Raw genomic sequence first — 20,392 nt, 5'->3', positions numbered from 1 at the left:
TTGTGCCTTGATGTAAAAAGGAGGAGCGACTCCAAACTCGGCCCAAACTGTCAGTTTAACAGTTGTCGTCCGGCTATCGACATCATGTTAGACAGTACTTTCCAGGTAAGTTCCGTGGCACTTTTCTCCAACTATTTTGCAATTCGCGATCCACCAGAGAACCCCGCAATGTTGGACCGGAGTCGCACAAAAAAAAAATGTCCCGGGGTGTGTGTGTGTGTGTATGTATAAAAAAAACCCTCGCCGCTCGCGCCATCTGTTAGCTGTGCCGGGTACTAAAGTACGGTCGGGCTATATCACGTTAACAAAACATTCAAAATGGCGGTAGGCTGTGCACACTTCTTTCGTTCGGTAATGTAGGAGTTGGGTTACCGTCCACTAGGTTGACATAAAGGTAAGAAACGTTTCGGCTGTCAACTGGTATGTCACATTCCAGGCGTGTGAATATCGGTGCGGGGTATGATCCAGTAAGTATACGAGATATCGGGAGGAAAAAAAAAGGCCAGAAGCGGCGCTGGCGAGGGAGGGTCTGTGCAAAGGGGGGAGGACTAGCAGACGTCTGGTCGACTCGGTCAGCTGGACTGGGTGTATTTTCTCATAGTCTAGGTCAGCACGTGTTTTCTTGGCTAATGGCTGACTTACACTATGACAAGAGTAAATGTCGAATATCGTGACCGAGATACTGTAACGGGAATGAAGGAACGTGTTACTCGATTTAATCGAAGAATGATGTATCTTTTATATTAAATATACATTGTTACGTCAAATTTATAAAAATCTTCCAAATGATCGTAAAGCCCGTTTCGTCGTGTTATTATACGATTTTCACCAACTTTGCACAGATTGTTTCTTAAATCTCAAGGGCGGCTATTATACCCTTTGGGCTAATTTTTTCTTTCTTTTTTTTTTTGAAAGGAAGGGTAAGCCAGGTAGAGTTGCCCTAGGCAACCGCCAGCTATGTAAGACCTTGACATGTAATATCAATCGATATGAAACTCTAGGATATAGCAACTAGTGAATTGTCAAGTTTGTAGAATTGTATACTGTGTGTATTGACAGAAACGATATATTGGTATTTATAGAAAGTCAAGGAATGTCTGAGAAAATAGGAATTCTTCGGCGTGTTGTGGTTCCCATACGGGTTTTTCGGTGTGTGTGTGCCGTTCTTGTAATTTCTTATCAAACTTACACGCCGAGAACTATTGCCTACCACTTTATCAATTAGTAGTCAGACGTTATGATGATAGTTTTCACTTTTTTTTTAAAAAAAAGAATTTTTTTGGAAACTTTTTAATGAGTTATTTATAAGAAATACCATTAGTACATTGGTATCGCCTTCATTCATCAATATCATCGATTAGCCGTCTCAAACGCTACTCTCCAGCAATATCAAATTACGGTAGTCATCAGCGAGTTTTTAATTAATAAACTAAGCAAGTCGGGCAAACATTTGTGATATTTTCTGTACAATAACATTAATAGGCCAACGTATAGGATTTTTATCTTATCGTAAATCAGCATTGTTGTATCATCATTCAGTATCAAAGTAGTGAATAGATTATACCGGTAGCCAACTAAATCAATACTTTTCTTAATCCCATCTACCATTATATTCATAGTAGTAAGCGAAATCGTATCATTAATCAGTATCGTAATGTCAGCATCCATTGTTTTAAGTTTTCATCTGATAAAAAAACAAACAAACCGAAGAATATTAAACCGGAATGGTCGTGGTCTTAAGTTTGTCTCTCTCTCTTATTTTTTGTATCATTAGCGCCTATCTGAGCAATAACACAAGGAGGAATGTTCTTATAAGTTGCGGTCGATTATCCTGGCATTGTCCAATTTTAATATCGGTTTTCTAACGAAATTATTATTCGATTAAGGCATAGAAATAAACAAGTATATAACGTGCGTGTGTTGGGACAGAAAAGGAGACACCGTTGGCACGACATGTACTACCAGGAACTACCTGTACCAGGGTACAATATGTACAGTCATCGAAGACTGGCCTTTCGTCTGTCGTCGGGTATTTTTTTTTAGTAAGACTCTAGCAGACTTTTTTATTGATCGGCTTCTACGAGTACTAGCTTGATCTCGGTGTTTCAGTCAATAGCGTCAACTTACCCATTGATTCTAGTACTTAGAGAGAATATTTCGATTTGACAAATCGGATGCATTTATTAAATTTAATTTTGGATTAACTCGTATCATGGGTGTAAACAACGTCTACTATTTACATTCTTGGTCGTTGCCCGTAACGTTCGACGGATTTTAAATAATATTTAAAGTTAATCTTTGTAGATTCGGTTGTTTAGTGAAACGTTTCACTTTGTAGCCGGTTACCGTCTAAAATTCGGGTGGGTTAACCTACGTCCTCCATTATTTCTTTATATACAAAAAGTGCTACATTTATCTCCATCGTCCCGGGATAAAATCGTTTCGTTATTAAATATTTTCACACGCTTAAAAATTTCAATACTTCCACCAAAATTTTAATATTTACAACGTCTGAAATCATTAAAATATTCAAATATAATTGTTCTATTTAAATATAATATAAATGTTCATTAAGGGATTAAAACAAAGAGAAGTTGTTAATATGAAACCGTTTAAGATACTGCTTTATAAATTAGAAACAAATGTACTCTACGGAGTTTAATTTCTACTTAAAGATAATTAACCACATCATTTATACACGAAGTAAAGATAATTCAATTAATGTTTTTTTTTTTTTTAAATTTTTCCCAAACTAATAACACTCATTCAGTTTAATTTAAACGTTGATTTATCCAATTGAACAATATCGTTTTAATTCTCTTCGGGATTGATGTATCACTCAATTGGATTACTGTGATGAGATTGGATTTGAGGAATCTCTTTTCTTCGTTATTTAAATTGTAATGATTATTCAATTTACATATTTCTTACCAAATTACTACTAATTAATCATAAATTAATAGTATTTTCTTATAATTCTCACACTAATTTATAACATTTGTAAAGCCCATCTCATAGTTCTCTCGACCGTTATTACTATTATTATTTAATATTTTAAACTTGCGATATTATTATTTTGTACGTAAATTCGATGTGACTCTGGTAATTATTTAGCTTCGGACTTTTTTTTTTTTTTTGTATGTTAGAAGAGCGAGATGCGTGATCATCGAGATAACTTTAATAGGATAGAAATAAAAAAAGAAGAGAGTTTAGGAATATAATCCTTTTAAAAATAAGCTGGTAAACTATTGTATTTCAAATAGCCTATGTGAAAATATAGCTGAATTTCATTATGTTAGTGTTCGGATTTCGTGATGTTGCATGCCTACCGTTGTCTAGTACATTTTTGTTTTGAAACTCAGCTGTGGTTTCAACTCTCTATGTAAATCGATTCCTTATATAACAACCGCTATTTTTTAAAACTTTTCTTTCCCCCTCGTCTCTTAGATTCAAATGTATATATTTTCCCACCGTGATAATGAATAGGTACGGCTTTGTAGTATATACTCGGCGAAGTCTTTTATAAAACCTTTACTATATACAAAATAACTGAAATTTGCCTGCGAATTGTCGAATTTGTAAACAAAGTTATCCAATCGTCACCGATGTAAAAAAAAAGAAAAGATTTTAACGTGGCTTTGCCGTACGTTACACTAAACAGGCAGACCTCTCTCTCTGTCGAATTATCATTAAGATACGTATATCTTTTATAACGTCTTTTGTCGAACCCACTGACAATGCTGCATTCAGCGATTCTATATACATACCATTAATACAAAAGAGACAACAGATGTTTCTTATACGACTTTATTAATCGAAGTAGACATCTAATTGTATAGATGACTAATGATTGCTGTCATTTTACAGAAACAGATATTTATTGGTGCAAGTACTTAGCCTCACCGAGATTAAATCTGATGGGTTTGGATGAATTTTTCATATCATCATCCTTTACTGCATAACATACTTTGGTTACAAGGCCGTCTTCTAACAAACTGGGGACAAAATTTTAATGTCACCTCCTCTAGAATTACCGACATAATCTAGGGCCTTAAGCACTTAAATCTTAAAAAAAAAAAAAAAATCTTAATTTACAGTGTAAAAATTAGTTGTTAACTAACAGAAATGTTACGCTTTCTCCCTCGAAATTACGTGGAATTGTTATTAAAGTAAATTTGTTTAGTGCCTCCGATACGAAGTTGCGATTATTATCTTCATTATGATCGCATTTTATATAAAATTTGACAGGTTAAAACGATGCAAAACGTTTAATTAGTATTATGCATATTAAGTAGTTTTTGATCGGATTTTTACCTGCATTAATTCTATTAATTAGAGTTATAAAAAAAAAGATATCAGCAATGGCATCTTGGAGCGTAATTTTTCGCCGATATAAAAGTTTTCTTCTGCTTGTGATAAAGACGTCGCTGCAAAAGAATTTGCGGAGAGCCAGTACAAGACGGGTTAGGATGAGCTAGGGTAGGGGAAAAAAAAGAACCGAGCCAGAAGGCATGCGTTGTGAAAGGGGCAAAATGTCACCTAGCTAGCCTGGACATCAAGTCTAATGATCCCATAGCTGTAGGCAAGTAGACAGCTGCAGGATTTAAGTCGCTCCGGGGAAAGGGGCTCGCGATACTAATCCCTCATACCATAAGAATGAGGCTCTGTAACTGTAGTGAATTTGTTTGTAGAAGTGAGTAGACTTTAATTTTTGCGATAGTTGATGTGGAATCGCTTTACAGATATAGGCCTGCTACCAATTGCATTGAATGTAAGCAGTCAAGCGGCATAGGTTATGCCTGTCATCAACTTCTTTTCGGCTGGATATTATTATTATTTTTTATATCTATCTATATATATATATACTTTTTTTCCATGAAAGAATTTGTGTGTAATATAGATGAAATCCCTGTCGTTTTCCTTCATTGATTTCTGCTCACTTTTCAACATGCAGGACCAGGATTCGAGTCTGTGCCGCCCCCTTCCAATCCTGTTCTTGATTACTTAATCGATACTTGTGTCCCGAGCGCGATTTACTATACTTCCTCTTTTCGATTTCAAGCAGGGAGGGAATAAAGTGGTATTTTGTTCACTAAACATCTCATATATATAGTATATAAATGGATGAAGTTATATTCTTACTGATTTAAATTGGGATTATTTCAATTTATAAAATATCACGACTTTAAAACGAAAACAAAAATATTTATATCTTTATATGTATATATAAAAGTAATTTTCCAAGTTGTGGAAAATTGCAAAAAATATATATTCCTTTCTAATCATCATTTCTTTGCTTATTTTATTTCTTTAAATTTATGCAAAGTTATTACTTTAAGATTAGTTTAAATATTCTTTATTGGAATTTATTTCTCGTGTGTTTTTTTTTTACTATAGATTATTTACAATAATGATAATAATAATAAATATATATACATATAAATGTACAGAATCGTTTCTAAATTTATGTCGAATGGAAGGAGAATGAGATTTTTATTCGAAATGGCAATTTCTTGGATGAAATTCCCTTGTACAGTACAATAAATAAGTATTGTAACGGTTGTAAATAACCGGGATGAAATGTAAATTTATATAGAAATAAAATTAAAAATATCAATTAATATAAAATAAAACACGTGTCTTTGAATATATTTTTCAAATATTAAGTAATAATTTAATGAAGAGAAGAATTTTTTTTTTGTTTTTTTTAAATGGAGCCGACGTTACAACGCGTTGATCATTTTTACATTTAAACATCGCCCCCCACCATCGCTAGTTTGTGTTCGTGAAAAGTTTGTTTTTAAAATAAAATAGGTTAGACTATCTTAAAAACAAAAAATCACCCTCTTTCTCTCTCTCTCTCTCTCTCTAACGTTTATTTTAAAATCAAACGAACTGCGTCAAAACTACTGTGCTATTTTTGTAATGAAGAAAAGAGAATCCGACTTTTCAATAATTGTAACAAACAAGGAGTTTGTTTAACTTATTTGGCAGGTAATTTTGTTAGATTAATACTAACGACTATGGAAGAGAAGAAGAAGAAGAAGAGAAAAAAAAATCAAGTAAAAAAAAGGAGAAGAATTACAATTCTTTCAATGTAATATTGCGGAAAAAATTGCTAGAAAAGTGGTTAGCCCCAGGCTTTTACGGTTCCGCGATACACACTTCACTATATTTTACTTAAGATAATCGTCATTCGAGAGATAATTGTTCTATTCTTTTCTTAGAATATTATTTTCTCAATGCTTATTATTGATTGGCTATACATCGATGTTGAATTTAATGTCTTAAGGGATGATATATATATGTATTATAAAAGACTCGATTGAGAAGTGGCAAACAAAAATATTCGAGTAGCCGATGACTTTTAGAACTTTAGCAGCTGATTAATAAACTTGTTAAATATCAATTTAACAGAGATGCCAGGAAAGAAAAACAAATTAAAACTTGTACGCCAAGAAAGAAATTGGATATTAAGAAAACAAACAGGCAAGAATTGATGTATTCGCTTCGATTTTTTTAATGTTTTTTTTTTTTCGGGAGTTTTGTTCATGTTGGTAGGTCGAGATGATGGTCCCTACTACTAGCATCAAACAGGAATAGAAACGCAAATCCCCCATTAAGAGATGCAACCTGGAAATGTCATTTATATCCCATTACTAGTATAGGTGTTAGAATTCTTTCTGGGGGTATTTAACTTAATCTCGAAAAAATATTCGATCTAATTCGATCCTTACCAAATTATTTATGAATGAATATCAGGTTACTAAATTTCCATTAACATTCTCCATTCTTAATTTTTAAGATAGTAATGTACCGACTTGTAATATAATCGGATACCTTTTGTTTCGAGTGTTACTTAATAAAATAAAGGTAGAAGGGGAAGAAAAAACACCCGCAACCTTTGTAAAATTATGAATAGATAAAGTTTTTAGCTATGCCCTTTATTTATTATACTTTATCGAAGAAAACAATATCAAAAATTAGGAAAAAAATCCCTCAATTTTGTTATAAACAAGCGAAATAAGAGGAAGTATCTACTGAGAGTTTTACATTTTTTTAAAAATTAATTATCTTAATAAAATAATACTAGAATCTTAGATATTATTTATTAAACATTTTCGAACTGTTTACATTTAGCACTTATTAAAATTTCATATAAATATATTGATATATTATCGACACTTTTTAAATGCTCCCGACATAAATAAATAATTAAAAATCGATGCGTTAAAAATGATTTCAGTTTTATGTAATAGATAATAAAGATTCTCTTGCATAAATATAATTTATTATTATATAGAAAAAATAAAAAAATAAAAAATAAAATGATTTTTACTGTAGTGTTTCCTATACATTATCATCTATATTAACTACTGTAGGCTGTGTATCAATCAATAATCTAGCGACATTATCTCGCAATTTCAATAATAGATCGTCGGTCGAGTTATCTAGGCAATTTATTATTTCGTTTTTTTAAATATATATACTTAATTAAATTTATTTTTAAGAAAATTTTTCCATTTCTCTTTAAAAAATGATCAATCAAGAACGAATAGTTCTTTCATTACTCACCAGATGTCAGCTCCGTTCAGAGCAATGACTGTCAGTTAAAAGTTTATTCTTAGGATTAAATCTTTCTTGTCGTTTGCTTGAAAACTGGAAAAACTTGGCCCTTTCTATAGGCTTGATATTTATTATAAATCGGGAATTGTTACTATATTTTAATCCGTTTCAAAGCTCTCTCTCTAGTTCTTGTTTGTTGTAATACTTCTCCCGTTTTGGTTTTCCTGTTTTCTGTATTAAATAACACTTTTTCCGTCCCAATTCTATCTAGAAAGTGCCGAAAATTACTTAAAAGTCTACTTATTTTATGACTATTCTCGCTAGATTGTTTGTAACACGCTGCGTAGACATTCGTGTTTTCACGTCTTTCTCGCTCTCTATTCAATTCTACAATGTTAATCGGTGTAAAACCAAAATTTCTACACTCTCTACACCTTACACCGCTAAAAAAAAACCGCGTAAAAAATTGATATATCGGAAATTTCCGGCTCTTATCTCTCTCTCTCTCTGTAGTTCCGAGATTGACGAGTTACTCTTTAACATAGTCGACTTACAAAGATTTTTGTTTGCCCCGTTTCTCTTTCTTGCTCTTTATAAGCTTATACAATGTTGGTCTGTGTTAAAGGAACATTTTACCTTCACCACTTGTTATATTGTACCGGAGCGTAAACCGTATACAAGTAAAAAATAGGGGACCCCCAAGTATTACCCTCATCCACCACCAGTAGTAGTAGTAGTAGTAGCCTAGTTGTTGTGATTAGATGGGCCAATAGGGGGGAAACTTTACTTCAATATTTTCTTTACTTTACTCTACGTTACTAATTAATACAGCAACAGTTTTCGTTTAACTTAGATTAAATGGCAATAAAGACATTCAAACGCCTCCCTTCTGATCGCATTAATAATCTTAACTTTCAGCAATTTAGTTTAATTTCCTGAAGGTGTTCTTTTCCTATTGGTTTGTATGGAAGAGAAAAAGGAAAATTAAAAAAAAAAGAATGAAAGATTTTTAATAAGTTTTGTAGGCATTTGATACTTTTTTTTTATCCGAAAGTCGACATTTCTTTTTTTTCTCTTCCCCCCTCCCTTTTTTTTTCCTTTAGAGCTTCCATTCGGAAAGTTAAATTCTAACAATTAAAGAATATTCAAATAATTTTCGACAATTTGCAATCAACGTTCTTGGTAATAATTATTATCGTATTTTTTTTAATAGGAACCGTTCGATATCTCTTGTTCAGAAATATCCTGGATTAATTTGAAACATTGATGACCATCTGTCTCATTATCATGCATTATTAATCATTATTAAAAATGTAAAGAAATGAAATGACAAAAGAAGTAATGGATATATATAATACATTATATATATATATATAAATTAAAAAAAAAAAACTTGAAGTAAATTCGTTGCATTGTAATTACCTCTTTGATATTTTTTCCACTTTTTTCTTAAAGTCACAGTTAGATAATCCAAAAACCTTTTCTTTTTTTCCTCCTGTTTCCTCCTCCTGGTCCTCAACTGGATATTTACTTGTTGCAGAAGCTCCTGCTTTGAATTTATAATGTGTACAGATTGAATGAATATTAAAAAAATAATAATAATAAGAATAAGAATAAGAAGAAGAAGAATCAAAATAAAAGCAATGAATATTTAAAATAATAATTAGTAGTCATTACAAGATTAAGTCTTGATTATCTTCCAATGAATAAATAGTTTGTTATTACAAAAGTTAATTTCTTAATCCCTTATTTTTAACTTTATATACTTGGAAAAAGATGGAGAAGAAAAAAAAATTAATAATGATAATAAAAAAATGTTTAATTCGTGATTATTTAATAAAAGTTAAAAGAGCCATTATCTTCGAAGATAATCGTGAAACAAATTTCGACATTAGTTTCTGTAACAGAGCTTGTTTAGCGGGGACATGACAAGTATTCTAGGTTTGACTTTACTGCTCTCGAACACGCAAATATTTGTCATGGAAGAATGCATGGTCTAATCAACATAAATTTTATTATGTATCCCTCGATAAAATAATTATTTTATTAAACTTAGGATAATTATATTCGATTAATTGAATGAGGGAGGGGGGGAAGTTATAGTGTTCGAAAAACACACTCGAAACTTTAGCGTGTTTCTAATTACTCTGTTTACTCTATATTAAAAATAATCTTTAATTATGATAAAAGTACATTTTTCTATTATTTTAATGCATTATATGGTACTAAATTCTTAGAGATTTCGGTTTAATTACATTCGAATTAAACGGATAAGGAGTTATGATAATTGAAAAGTGCGAGTGAAATCTTCGCGTATTCGTCGTTTAAATAAATAAAATTAATTCTATAAATTATATAAAATGAGAAATTTTTAGATTTTTAGATACGTTCTAGGTAAAATTTTATGGTATTAGTTTACATTAAGCTCACCTATAAGGCGTTAGAGAGGCATTTAGAATTATATAGAATCGAAGGAAACTTACAGAAAAAACTCTGTAGGTTGATAATTTCTATATTTATGTTAAGTTGAACGAGTTTATCAATTATGGAAGTGGGAAATTTTTGCTATATTAGAACAGTATTTACGCATTTATTTAGCAGTCGGCCACGTTACCTTTAAGCGATCTTGTTGTACGAACAAAATAATCTGTTTTTAAGAAATCACAATCTGATTTGCAAGTATTTTTATAGGAAAAATGCATTTCGAGAAAGCATCTGAACTTGAAGAGTGTTTTTAACAACGTCAAGTAACATAGTCTCTCGAGAAATCTGTTTGCAGTGACAATGACATATAAAAAAATATAAACCTTTTGCATGCCAATAAATCATGACAGCTTTGTAAATCTCAAGAGATCTAATCCTAAATTCGTAAAGTCTTATATTTTTCACGTTTAACTAATTGGATATTTGGTTTGGAAAATAAATTGCATTCTTATTTTGAAAGACAAGTGTTATTGGATACTGCCTATTTATATGTTTGGAAGTTTTCTAATATAAAACAAAACTTTACTCATCAGACTCGTTTTATATTATAAATAACTGTTATTCTTTCATCTGCCACGCCTAGGACGTCTGATCTACCCACGGAAGACGAGTTTTACATTGAAGTATCCAATAGCCTGCTGTGAACGTCTGGTCAACAGAAATTAAGTCCTTGTAAAAAAAACATCATATGGGTCACCATACAGCTCTATCAGACCCCCTCCCCTCCTCTTGCACTTGTTGATTTAAACTTATCTCCAGCGTAGTTAGTCTGCTTACAACTTTTCTCCAGCATCCTGAAAGAATGGAAAAGAAGATCCTGTGGGAGGAGACGTACCTCTTCCGGAATTCTAGACACTTATATAAGAACATCCTTAAGAACAAGATGCTTGAATAGTCTATGATTTATTTTATTTTTAGCAGGCAAAAGAACAAAATAATAATAAAAAAAAAAGAGTTAGAAAAGAAGGAAGAAAAAAAAAAAGAAGTTCGCAACATTAAAATTTTTGAAATCTGCAAACCAAACAGAAAAAAGAAAGCGGCTCCTGGAGAAATTTAAATTTTTATTATTTTACAAAATGATAAATATCAAATTTGAATTTCTGACTATCAATATTTCGAACTCATATATATATATATATATATATACATATAGAGATAGGACATCATTTCCGATGTCATTTCATAAAGTTTTCTTTTTAACACCCAAAGGCATTTCATAAAACCTTTATAACTTATTTGGCGTTTTAAAATTTCAAGCCAGGAAAAAAACCAGCGCATACTCACACACATACACACAACATACACAACACACACACACACACAGACACACACACGTATATATATATATAAATGTAGAAATCTCAAAGCAAGAAACATGCAGACAGCAATCGAATCAGTACGAAATAAAAAAGAAAAAAATAAGAAAAAACTAAAAAAAAATCTTCACAGATTGTCAACATATCTTTGCCCTGAGGAATATAAGTAAATCTTGTCGTGTTCATTACAAGTCGAATTGTAAATCCCAAACCTACTATAGTTGATAAGACTATATTGATTTGAACAGTCTTTCAAAATACTCATTGTTGATTGGACAAAAGTTCCTTTTTAAAGAAAAGTTAAAGAAAATTCAGATCAGTAAAGGTCTGTTGATTTCCACAGGGATAACAAATAGCAGAGTTAATTTACCTGGCTAATTATGACTCAAGAACAAGATTATGCGAAACATGGTAATCCCTATTTCTGATGAATAAGTCTTGAAAATTTTGTGTCTTTTTTTTCCCCCTTTTTCCTTTTTCTTTATTTGAGTCGATCGTTTCTACTCTTGTTCCGTTAGACTTTAATTGACGAGAACTTTTTCTCTCGATAAGATTCTCCTATAATGTAATCCTTCTGATCGAAGTAGAAATTGAATCTTATCATTAGCTTTTCTTTCGTAGGAAACTTATCGAAACGTATTTACTACTCGTAATCTCTGAATTTCTATGATTTTCGAGACTACAGCTTATACTTAATTAACGCTATTATATATATATATAAATTTATATACAGTCTATCCTTAAATAAAGGAAATGGTATCATTCGATACGATAGTTATCTATGTAAAGTGATAATGGATATTAATTATCGTTAACTGAATAAAAAATTATATATATATATTATATTTCCTTTTATGTATGATTGATGATAGTAAATGTAGAATCGGTTATATAAAATTTATAGTTATTGGATACTTTTTAAATGATTAAAATGAGGATAAAGGATAATCTAGAACGGCGCCGGTAACGTGTAGAACGGTTTGTTTGAGGCGAAAAAATCAGTTTAAATATTAAATAAATTAATTAAATTATTAAAGGACATCAACATGTACACGGTTGTGTATAACTAGAAGAATTATTTATAAAGATATGTTAACTATTTAAGCACCTAATCACTCTGCGCGTTACTTAAAGTGCGCTCTTAGTTGTCAAAACGAATGTAGATAGGTATCGCTTTGTTGGTGATAGGAAATAAATATAAATATAAATATATATAAATTTTAGAGTTATTGATATAAATATAAAGTTTTTCTCGAAGATATCGAAATAGAGTTTACATTTCCATTTAAAATATTATAGAAGATAATTTTAAGAAAAGCAGAGAAGTGAGGCCATGGTAGAAGATAAATGACTTTTTAACTGCTGGCTTTTGGAGTTAATTGGCTAAGTGCCACCGAAAATCAACTTTCCGCTTCATTTAAAAGCCGAACATCTTTAAAACTATAACTGCCAATCAGTAGGACGCAGTGCGGTGGTTCTGTATCGGGACATTGTTGTTTGGAAAAACACTGTTATGGGCCGTCCCCGTCTATAAAACACCCTAGATACCAAAGTAACAATCGATCCATTTGCGTGTTCACAATACCCCCTTTGCCCAAATGTAAATGATGGTTATATGGCGTGTAGCCACATTTGGCATACTGTAACCTTCAGCTATAGTTACGGATTTCCTAGAATTAACTGAAAATTCGGTTACGTATATGAAAATTTTCTTTTTCTTTTTTTTTTTTCTTTTTCTGTGAGGTGAGAAAAGCGTTCGTTATCCGACTATACAGTCGGATGTAAGTAGGTTCCTCCTAAACATTGTATGCGACAAAAACCTACCTCAATTATTCCAAGATCAAGCCCTAGGCAAAAGATAGAAAAAAAAAAGTCGTCAGCCATAGCTTCTACGTCCTACCCAATTGGATACTGCTCATGTAGAACAGAGCAGTGTCTACAAATATGTTGAACGGACCGTGTTCTCTGTCAGAGCGCAGCCGCGCCTTTAATGACGCTGCACGTCGGCAAGGATTGCCCTGTTTCTCTCATGCAGTCGTGTGTGGAACTACACCAAACTCCTGTACAGTTTCGCCGTAACTTACAGGAAAGTAGTGAGACACCTGTATCTACTAATTGCACTACTTGTGATCCCTATGGTTTTTTTCCATCTAAACAATCTTTCTCCAGATTACGGAGCTTTGGTGGATCGCCAAATATGTATTCGGTAAATATGTAATTTAAAAAAATAGGTGAAAATAGTTGAAAATTTATGTATAAAAATTTTTTTGTTGTTGTTGTTTTTTGTTTAATTAATTTTTTATGTATAGAAACCTGCGTTGGTTTGGTCGCCCGCACCTGACCCACATGGAAAGAGTTCTGGTAATACATCATCAACTCGACCCGGTTCACCGTCTTCAGGTTTAGTACATTGGATGTCCATGATGGCAGACCATAACCATGATGTACATTATATGTGGAACGGAGTGGAGGTATGATGATAATCATTTTATAAACCCACACGTCGCTCCCCATTCGATAGTAGCACGTGTTACTGTGTTTACAAATACAAAATCGCTTCTAGTCCGGTCCACTTTTAACTCGTATTCCTTAAACCCCTCCGCTTTGTAATTGCCCTTAAGGGTAATTAGACGGATTATCTTTATCAAATTAACCACGTGATCGAGTTTGATGTAGGATTTACAAATATAGCCTTAAGGTTTCCTTCGTTTTATTCCATTATCTTAAATCCTAGAAATGTTCGGAGTTTCGTTGATATTTTTGATAGATGATGACGATATTTTCGGTCGAATATTCTCCTGACTCATTAAAAAAGATCGAAGCATCTGTGCGGTTTGCGTGCCAGATCAATTCTTGTAGAAATTATAGACGAATTGCATTACACTTTACAATTGAAATTCAATTTGTAATTTATTAAATTTATTATTTTCCTAGCGGAAGCTTTATTGTAATCTTCTCCCTAGAGTAGTAACGTTACTATGATTAAGCGGTTTCCTATACGAACTTGGGATAATCGCGCGTGATACGTTCTCTGCAACGTCTTCCTTCGATGCAGGAAGAGATAAGGGCAATATGTAGAAAGACATACATTCAACATAATTACAATAATTACCTATACAACTAATATAAACACGGGCAAAAGTCGTAACGTTAAAGAACTCCACGTACTCTTAAACATGCACGTCTTACGCACCTTCTTAAATCGGACGTGGCAGAAAGCAAGCCATTTAAAATATATTATAGAAAAATACATTTTTTTCCATACCTTTTAAACATTTAAATGTAAGATTTTTAGAGATTAATTTATTAATAACTCTTCAGATTCGCATGCAATATTTAAATGGAGAACCGCTTTTTTTTCGCGTGTTTTTTCCCCTCCTCTCCTCGTACTTTTCTTTTAATCAAAAGCAATCTTTTGCCTTGAACTTTTATTTTACGATTGGCGACGATTTTGTACCCAGTTTCACCTGCGATGTTTGGCCAGTTGCCATGCACATATGCAATTCTGCGGCGAAAATGTGTTACCACTACTTTCCTGCTACAACATGGAAGAGAGGGAGAACTCATTTTTAAATGGGACAAACATTGAAAATTTCTTAATAATTATTCATAAGAAAACACATTTCTATAGAAAAATATATGACTTCAAGAAACGATTTGACTTTTTACAGAAAAAATAAATAAATAAAAGGGGGGAAAAAGAAAAATTTTTACAATATCTGACACGCGAATCTTTCAGCTTAATTTGGTCGAGTGTTGGGTAAAGAAAACTCAGTTCATTCAATTATTTTTCGAATGTGGTAAAGAAATTACACAGCCAAAAACACTTCTTTAAAAGCTTCTCTTATATATGGATTCAAAATAACAAGGGGATGTTTAGTTTGTAACCGGTAAAGCGGTAAATACCACAGCCAGACATATATTACGTTTCGATCTGGTCCTCTGGTGATCAATCAGGTTGTGTTGATAGCGTGCCCTACAGTCACCCTGGGTGCCGGCTTCTCTGCTTTTTTCTCCCTTTGGGATTTTTTCCGATTCTTTTCTTTCTTCCATTTGGTTTAATCTTCTTTTTTTTCGCTTTCTATTTCTGTCAGGGTAATAGTTATCTGGGTAGAAATTTAGTCCAATTTCTTAGACAGATCAAGTCTAGACTCATATCTTAAGCGGCTAGATGAGAAGAACTAACTTAAAAATAAAAAAAAACCCTTACATTTCATTAATTCAGCTAAAAATCTCTGTTTAATTAAGTCTAAACTTAGCTCAAAAACCCATCGAACTTAGTGGAAAAGATGGTAAAATGATAATCGAATTAATGAGTTGGCCAGAGTTTGGATTAGTTTCTGGTGGTGCGATGTGTCGGAATTTGCTTATAAAGGCTAAAATCGTATCTAGAAACATCCGCAGAATTATCAATTTATGATTCTCGGCATTATAGATTGAATAGAAAATTTTTATTTTTAAAAAAAGAAGGGGGGCTGCAATCTATATAAACGAACGATATGGGTTAAGTGATAGATAAATGGTAAGTGCATAAATTGTGTTTATTTTACTATACAATTTAACATATTTTTTTAAAAAGAAAACTACGAAATTCATCAATCCGAAACTTTAATACAACCTAAAAATACCAATAAAATTATTAAAGGGCCATTAAACATTACATAAATTACAATTTTTACGACAAAAATGTGTCGAGTTAAAAAAATTCTTAACCAAGAAACGTGCGTAAATGGGTCTTAATATATATATATATATAGGTTTTTAAATCTAATTAAGATATAATTTTATAAGTCTTTTAGTCATTTCGTAAGTTCTGTGCGTAGTTACGTATCCATCTGTAAAATTTGCAGAACTGTTGGGGGATTACAAAAATGATAGTGCTTGTGAGGGGCGGGTGAACTATCATCAATCATAGTGCTGTGCTCTTGTCAAGTAACAGACGCGGTGGCCAGACTATACACAAGCTTTTTCTAACTTGGAAAGATAATCTTGTAAAGCTTAACGCCGAACACATACACATAGATACAAGAAGAAGTAAAATCTGTAAGATTTTCCAAATCGAATCGAGGAGATCAATTTATTGAGAATTTTCTGGATGGTCCCCCCTTTTTTTTTCTCCCTCTTCTTCTTCTCTTCTTCCATATATATATATATATATATTATATTTATTTATTTATGAGGAAGTTATGCTTTCTGGAAAGTTTTTGAGGCAGGTGAAAATGGGGATGACCACCGTGTGACATATAAAACCGATGTTAGAAATGAAGACGTCTTGGAATTGTTCGGTGGAGAAATCTTCATTCTAATGCCATCGGTGCGGAAGTGCTTTCTAAAATAAGGATCGCACTAGCAACAGAAATAGTTTCTCTATCCTAATATAGGTCCAAAAAGTCGGGTTTCCAACAACATGTTTAAATTTATGATCATTTTTTAAATATCAGACTTTGCCGAGTTGTTAAACAAATTTATATCACACCTCGTCGCATAGGCTAATGTTAAAAATTCGGATAATCTTACAGAATATTTTCCTCTCTACAAATTTTAAATATTTAATATATATATATATATATATATATATATTGTTTTCTATTATTTATAGTCGAATCTTTGAGATGTTATGTTGTAGCTTTCGATTTTTTTCTTTTAAATATTTTTTTCGAGGGGAGTTGTTGTTGTTGTTGTAGTTTTTTTTTCATATTATTTTTAGATAAATGTAGCGCCTTGTTGTAGTTTTATTTTGTTGGGTTAACGGCGCTTCAAAGTAGATTAGTTTCAACTTTTCGGGAAAATAGGTTCTTCTATTTTAGTTAAAGTTTTTGGAAGAAACATCAAGTAATAATTCCATAACTTCAAGTCCGGTTTTGTAATCCGAAAGAACGAATCTGCCAAATCAATTTTCAGCCAAATTCTTTTTTATTTTATTATATATATTGAAAAATCTTATACTTTACTAAAAATTTTGTCCGAGTTTAAAACTTTGTTAAAAACTTTCCTTCTCGTCAAAGCTTAATGACTGATTTTATTCTCGATTTTTGTGGTTTTCGAGCACCCAAAAATACTCTTTTTTTTTTTTTTTTTTCGAATTACACTCGATTAAAAATGGGTTTTGGAAATCGCTTAATAACCGAGTAAAAATTTAAAGATAAGGGGGAGAGAGAAAAAAATTGGAAAATTTCGAAATAAAATTCAAAAAATCTTAACAAATTTAAATAAATTCTTGGTTGGAAGTTAAACCACTTCGACTTCAAACTTGAAGAAAAATGGCATCGATTGTTTGGCGAACTAACTGCTAGCATATTGTCTTAATACGAAGAGTTATTTATTCTTTTGTAATGATAATTTTTCGCTTCTGTCGCGGCACAAAATGTGAATTTCTAATTATGAATTTTTCCCGGGATTCAAAGGGTCTTTCTCTCTCCTCTCTCTCTGTCTGTACTCCCCGCTAGAAAACGTTGTAAGCGAATGGTGTGAATATACTTAGTGCCCGAGATTCCCGGAGGCCCCCCCGAATGTCAAATGACTATCATTAATTGGCAAAGAAGCGGCCCTTAGTGGTCCTCTTGGTCATACGCTCCATCGATTCTTCCTATCGAAAGGCCTGCTAATTCTTTCCGACTTACGCGAAACGTAGATTTCCATACGTCTACGATAAGTATGAAGAGCTACGTTTAGGCCACTATTTTACTATACGTTGCTGTATGTATTAAAGGCCCTCTCTTTACTATAGATTCCTCCGCTTATAATCTTAAATATATCCTTTCTTTTACTGTATATTACTATAACCGCAGCTATACTTGTCATTGCAGCTTCCTACAGCTATAATGTTGCTGTAGATTCTTATAAATGAAACTTTTACCGCATTCTTTACACTTCGAAAACGCATTTTTTGGTATTAAATTACATAAAAATTGGAAATTACGCACCAAATTGATGCACTTTATACGCGATAATTCAATAATTTTTGCCTTATATAAGAACTTTTAACAAGCTAAATTCACTTTTTGACAATAATTTTACGTAATAACGTTAGTCGAGATGTATATTAGTCACTTTATTATAGTTTAATAAGCAAATGCTTCGTAACCGTATCGTTAAGGTGATTTCTCCACAAAATTTGATTCGTTTCCATAAAAAAAAAACCTTATAAAACCTTAAAATTGACGTATTTAACGTGTTAAATATTACATAAATTTGGCCCTCCTACGTTTTTTAAACACGAAAATAACGCGTTAATGTGCCTACTCACCGCAACTCCGCCGTTAACTTCTAACCAAATGTTGTTAGAAAAATCCCAATTTGTTAAGAGAAGATTTTTTATATTAAATTCGAAATTTTAAGAGAGATTTTACAATATTTTAATACCCACAAAATGATATTTTAGCCATTTTTTAAGCGAGCAAACACTATATTAATTAACTTTTAGGTGTATTTATAGCCGTTTATCTGTATTATCGGTCGATAGTGTTTTACACATCAGTTGAGAAGTCTGTATGGTCGCATTTTTAGTAAGTAATTCACACAGAACTGTTTCCTGCCATAGGAACAATACTTTGATTTCATTTTTTATACACAAGAATACAAAAAAAATATATACATATTATAGATAAGAAGAGACGTTAACATTATGTAAGTTGTTCCTGGAAGTGTTTATAGTGTTTCAGTCAGGTGATCACAGCGGGGAGAATCTCTTCAAGCATTTTGGGACAGATGCAAGAGCCAGCGGGGATAGAAGGATATCTCACACACGCACTTAATGCTAAATAGCTATTTAATGAGAAGAAATTTCATCTATTTATTTAATTAATCTATAAATAATTACTTTAAACCTTAGTTTATTATCATAATTTCCATTTGGGTTTTGGTTTTTTTTTCTTCTCTCCCCTTCTGTACGTTCCCTCGCTTTAACGTTTTATTATTTCGTTGTTATGTTAAGAGATACTTCCTGGTTGAAGATCATTTCTATCTTTACAAATCTCTAGAGAGTGGGTTCTGGTCGAAAACGGACATACATCACATTCCGATTCAATTGAGATGCTCCAACGGTGACTCCACTTCACTCTTCCATATTGTAACCATCATTGAGGGAAAATTAATTTAAAATTCTCCAGTTTTTTTCGTTAGAAATTTCCCTTCGACGTGCCTACTTATTTTAGGCTACTTTTTAAAGTTTTGGTATACTTTTCTAGCTTTAAAACGGCTCGGGTTCGTTGCGTGCAACGACGTTTAAATTCGAAATCCTCGTCGATTATCTCAATTTTAAACCGTTCGTACGTCGGTTAGTCCGAAAGTTTAACGTTTATTTGCCAGTTTATACTATGGTTTAAACGTTTATTTATCGGTTTAACCGAAAATTTTAACTCCCGTTTGTCGGTTTATTCGAAGAAGGTTTACACACACACGTATATCCGTCGGTTTATCCTGTGGTTTAACGTTTTATTTCTCAGTTTACCCGTTTGTTTGTCCGTAAATTTCTCGATTTATCCGAAAATTAATGACTATTGTCTGTTTTATCCGAAGATTTACACGCTTAATTTTCAATTCATCCGGAAGTTTAAACCGTTCGCACGACCGTACACTCGAAATTTTACGAGTTCGTTCGTACGTTTGTCCGTAAATTAGATAAGTAATGAATTTATCAAATATATAAAAATTTAAAATTCCGATAGATTTTCAATGAAAAGAGAGGGGAAAAAAATTTATTTTGATATCTTCCTTTTACATTTCTTTCGGTGTATATCACAGACTTCATTCGTTTTATACCGAACTTTAAAAGAATATAAATCTATACCAGTCTATGGGTTTACTGGAGAGGAAAAGTCATTTTCCCTCCTGCATATTTTATTTTCACAGATATTTACTTCCTCAAACTACAAATCTTTACCGTTTTTTTTAACGTTAAAAAATTCGAAAAGGAGGAAGAGAGAGAGAGAGAGAGAGAAGGGGAAAAAAAATTCCCTAATTTATTTAGGGAACACAAGAGTCAAAGTTTGGTATCGACCATACACCAAAATAAGTCATTCTAATCG

At 32.2% G+C, this 20,392-nt stretch overlaps 1 protein-coding gene across 4 annotated transcripts in view; it reads left to right on the top strand.

Annotated features, from left to right (window-relative positions):
* Positions 1-20,392, top strand: part of LOC136990416 (zinc finger protein rotund-like) — a 79,425-nt gene continuing 59,033 nt past the window's right edge. The window contains exons 1-2 of one of the 4 annotated variants that reach the window (XM_067288806.1): positions 1-105; positions 13,676-13,837. In XM_067288806.1, coding sequence (XP_067144907.1) covers positions 85-105; positions 13,676-13,837 — 183 coding nt within the window. In that variant the 5' untranslated portion in view covers positions 1-84. Of the gene's footprint in view, positions 106-259; positions 395-12,193; positions 13,573-13,675; positions 13,838-20,392 lie in introns of those variants that run through there. The other 3 variants (XM_067288807.1, XM_067288804.1, XM_067288805.1) reach the window with 3 other exon arrangements.

Source organism: Centruroides vittatus, unplaced genomic scaffold (assembly GCF_030686945.1).
Source record: "Centruroides vittatus isolate TY-2023 unplaced genomic scaffold, ASM3068694v2 scaffold_932, whole genome shotgun sequence".
Taxonomy (NCBI): Eukaryota; Metazoa; Arthropoda; class Arachnida; order Scorpiones; family Buthidae; genus Centruroides; species Centruroides vittatus.
The sequence above is the reverse complement of the archived record's forward strand: the minus strand, read 5'-3'. Positions and strand labels throughout refer to the sequence as shown.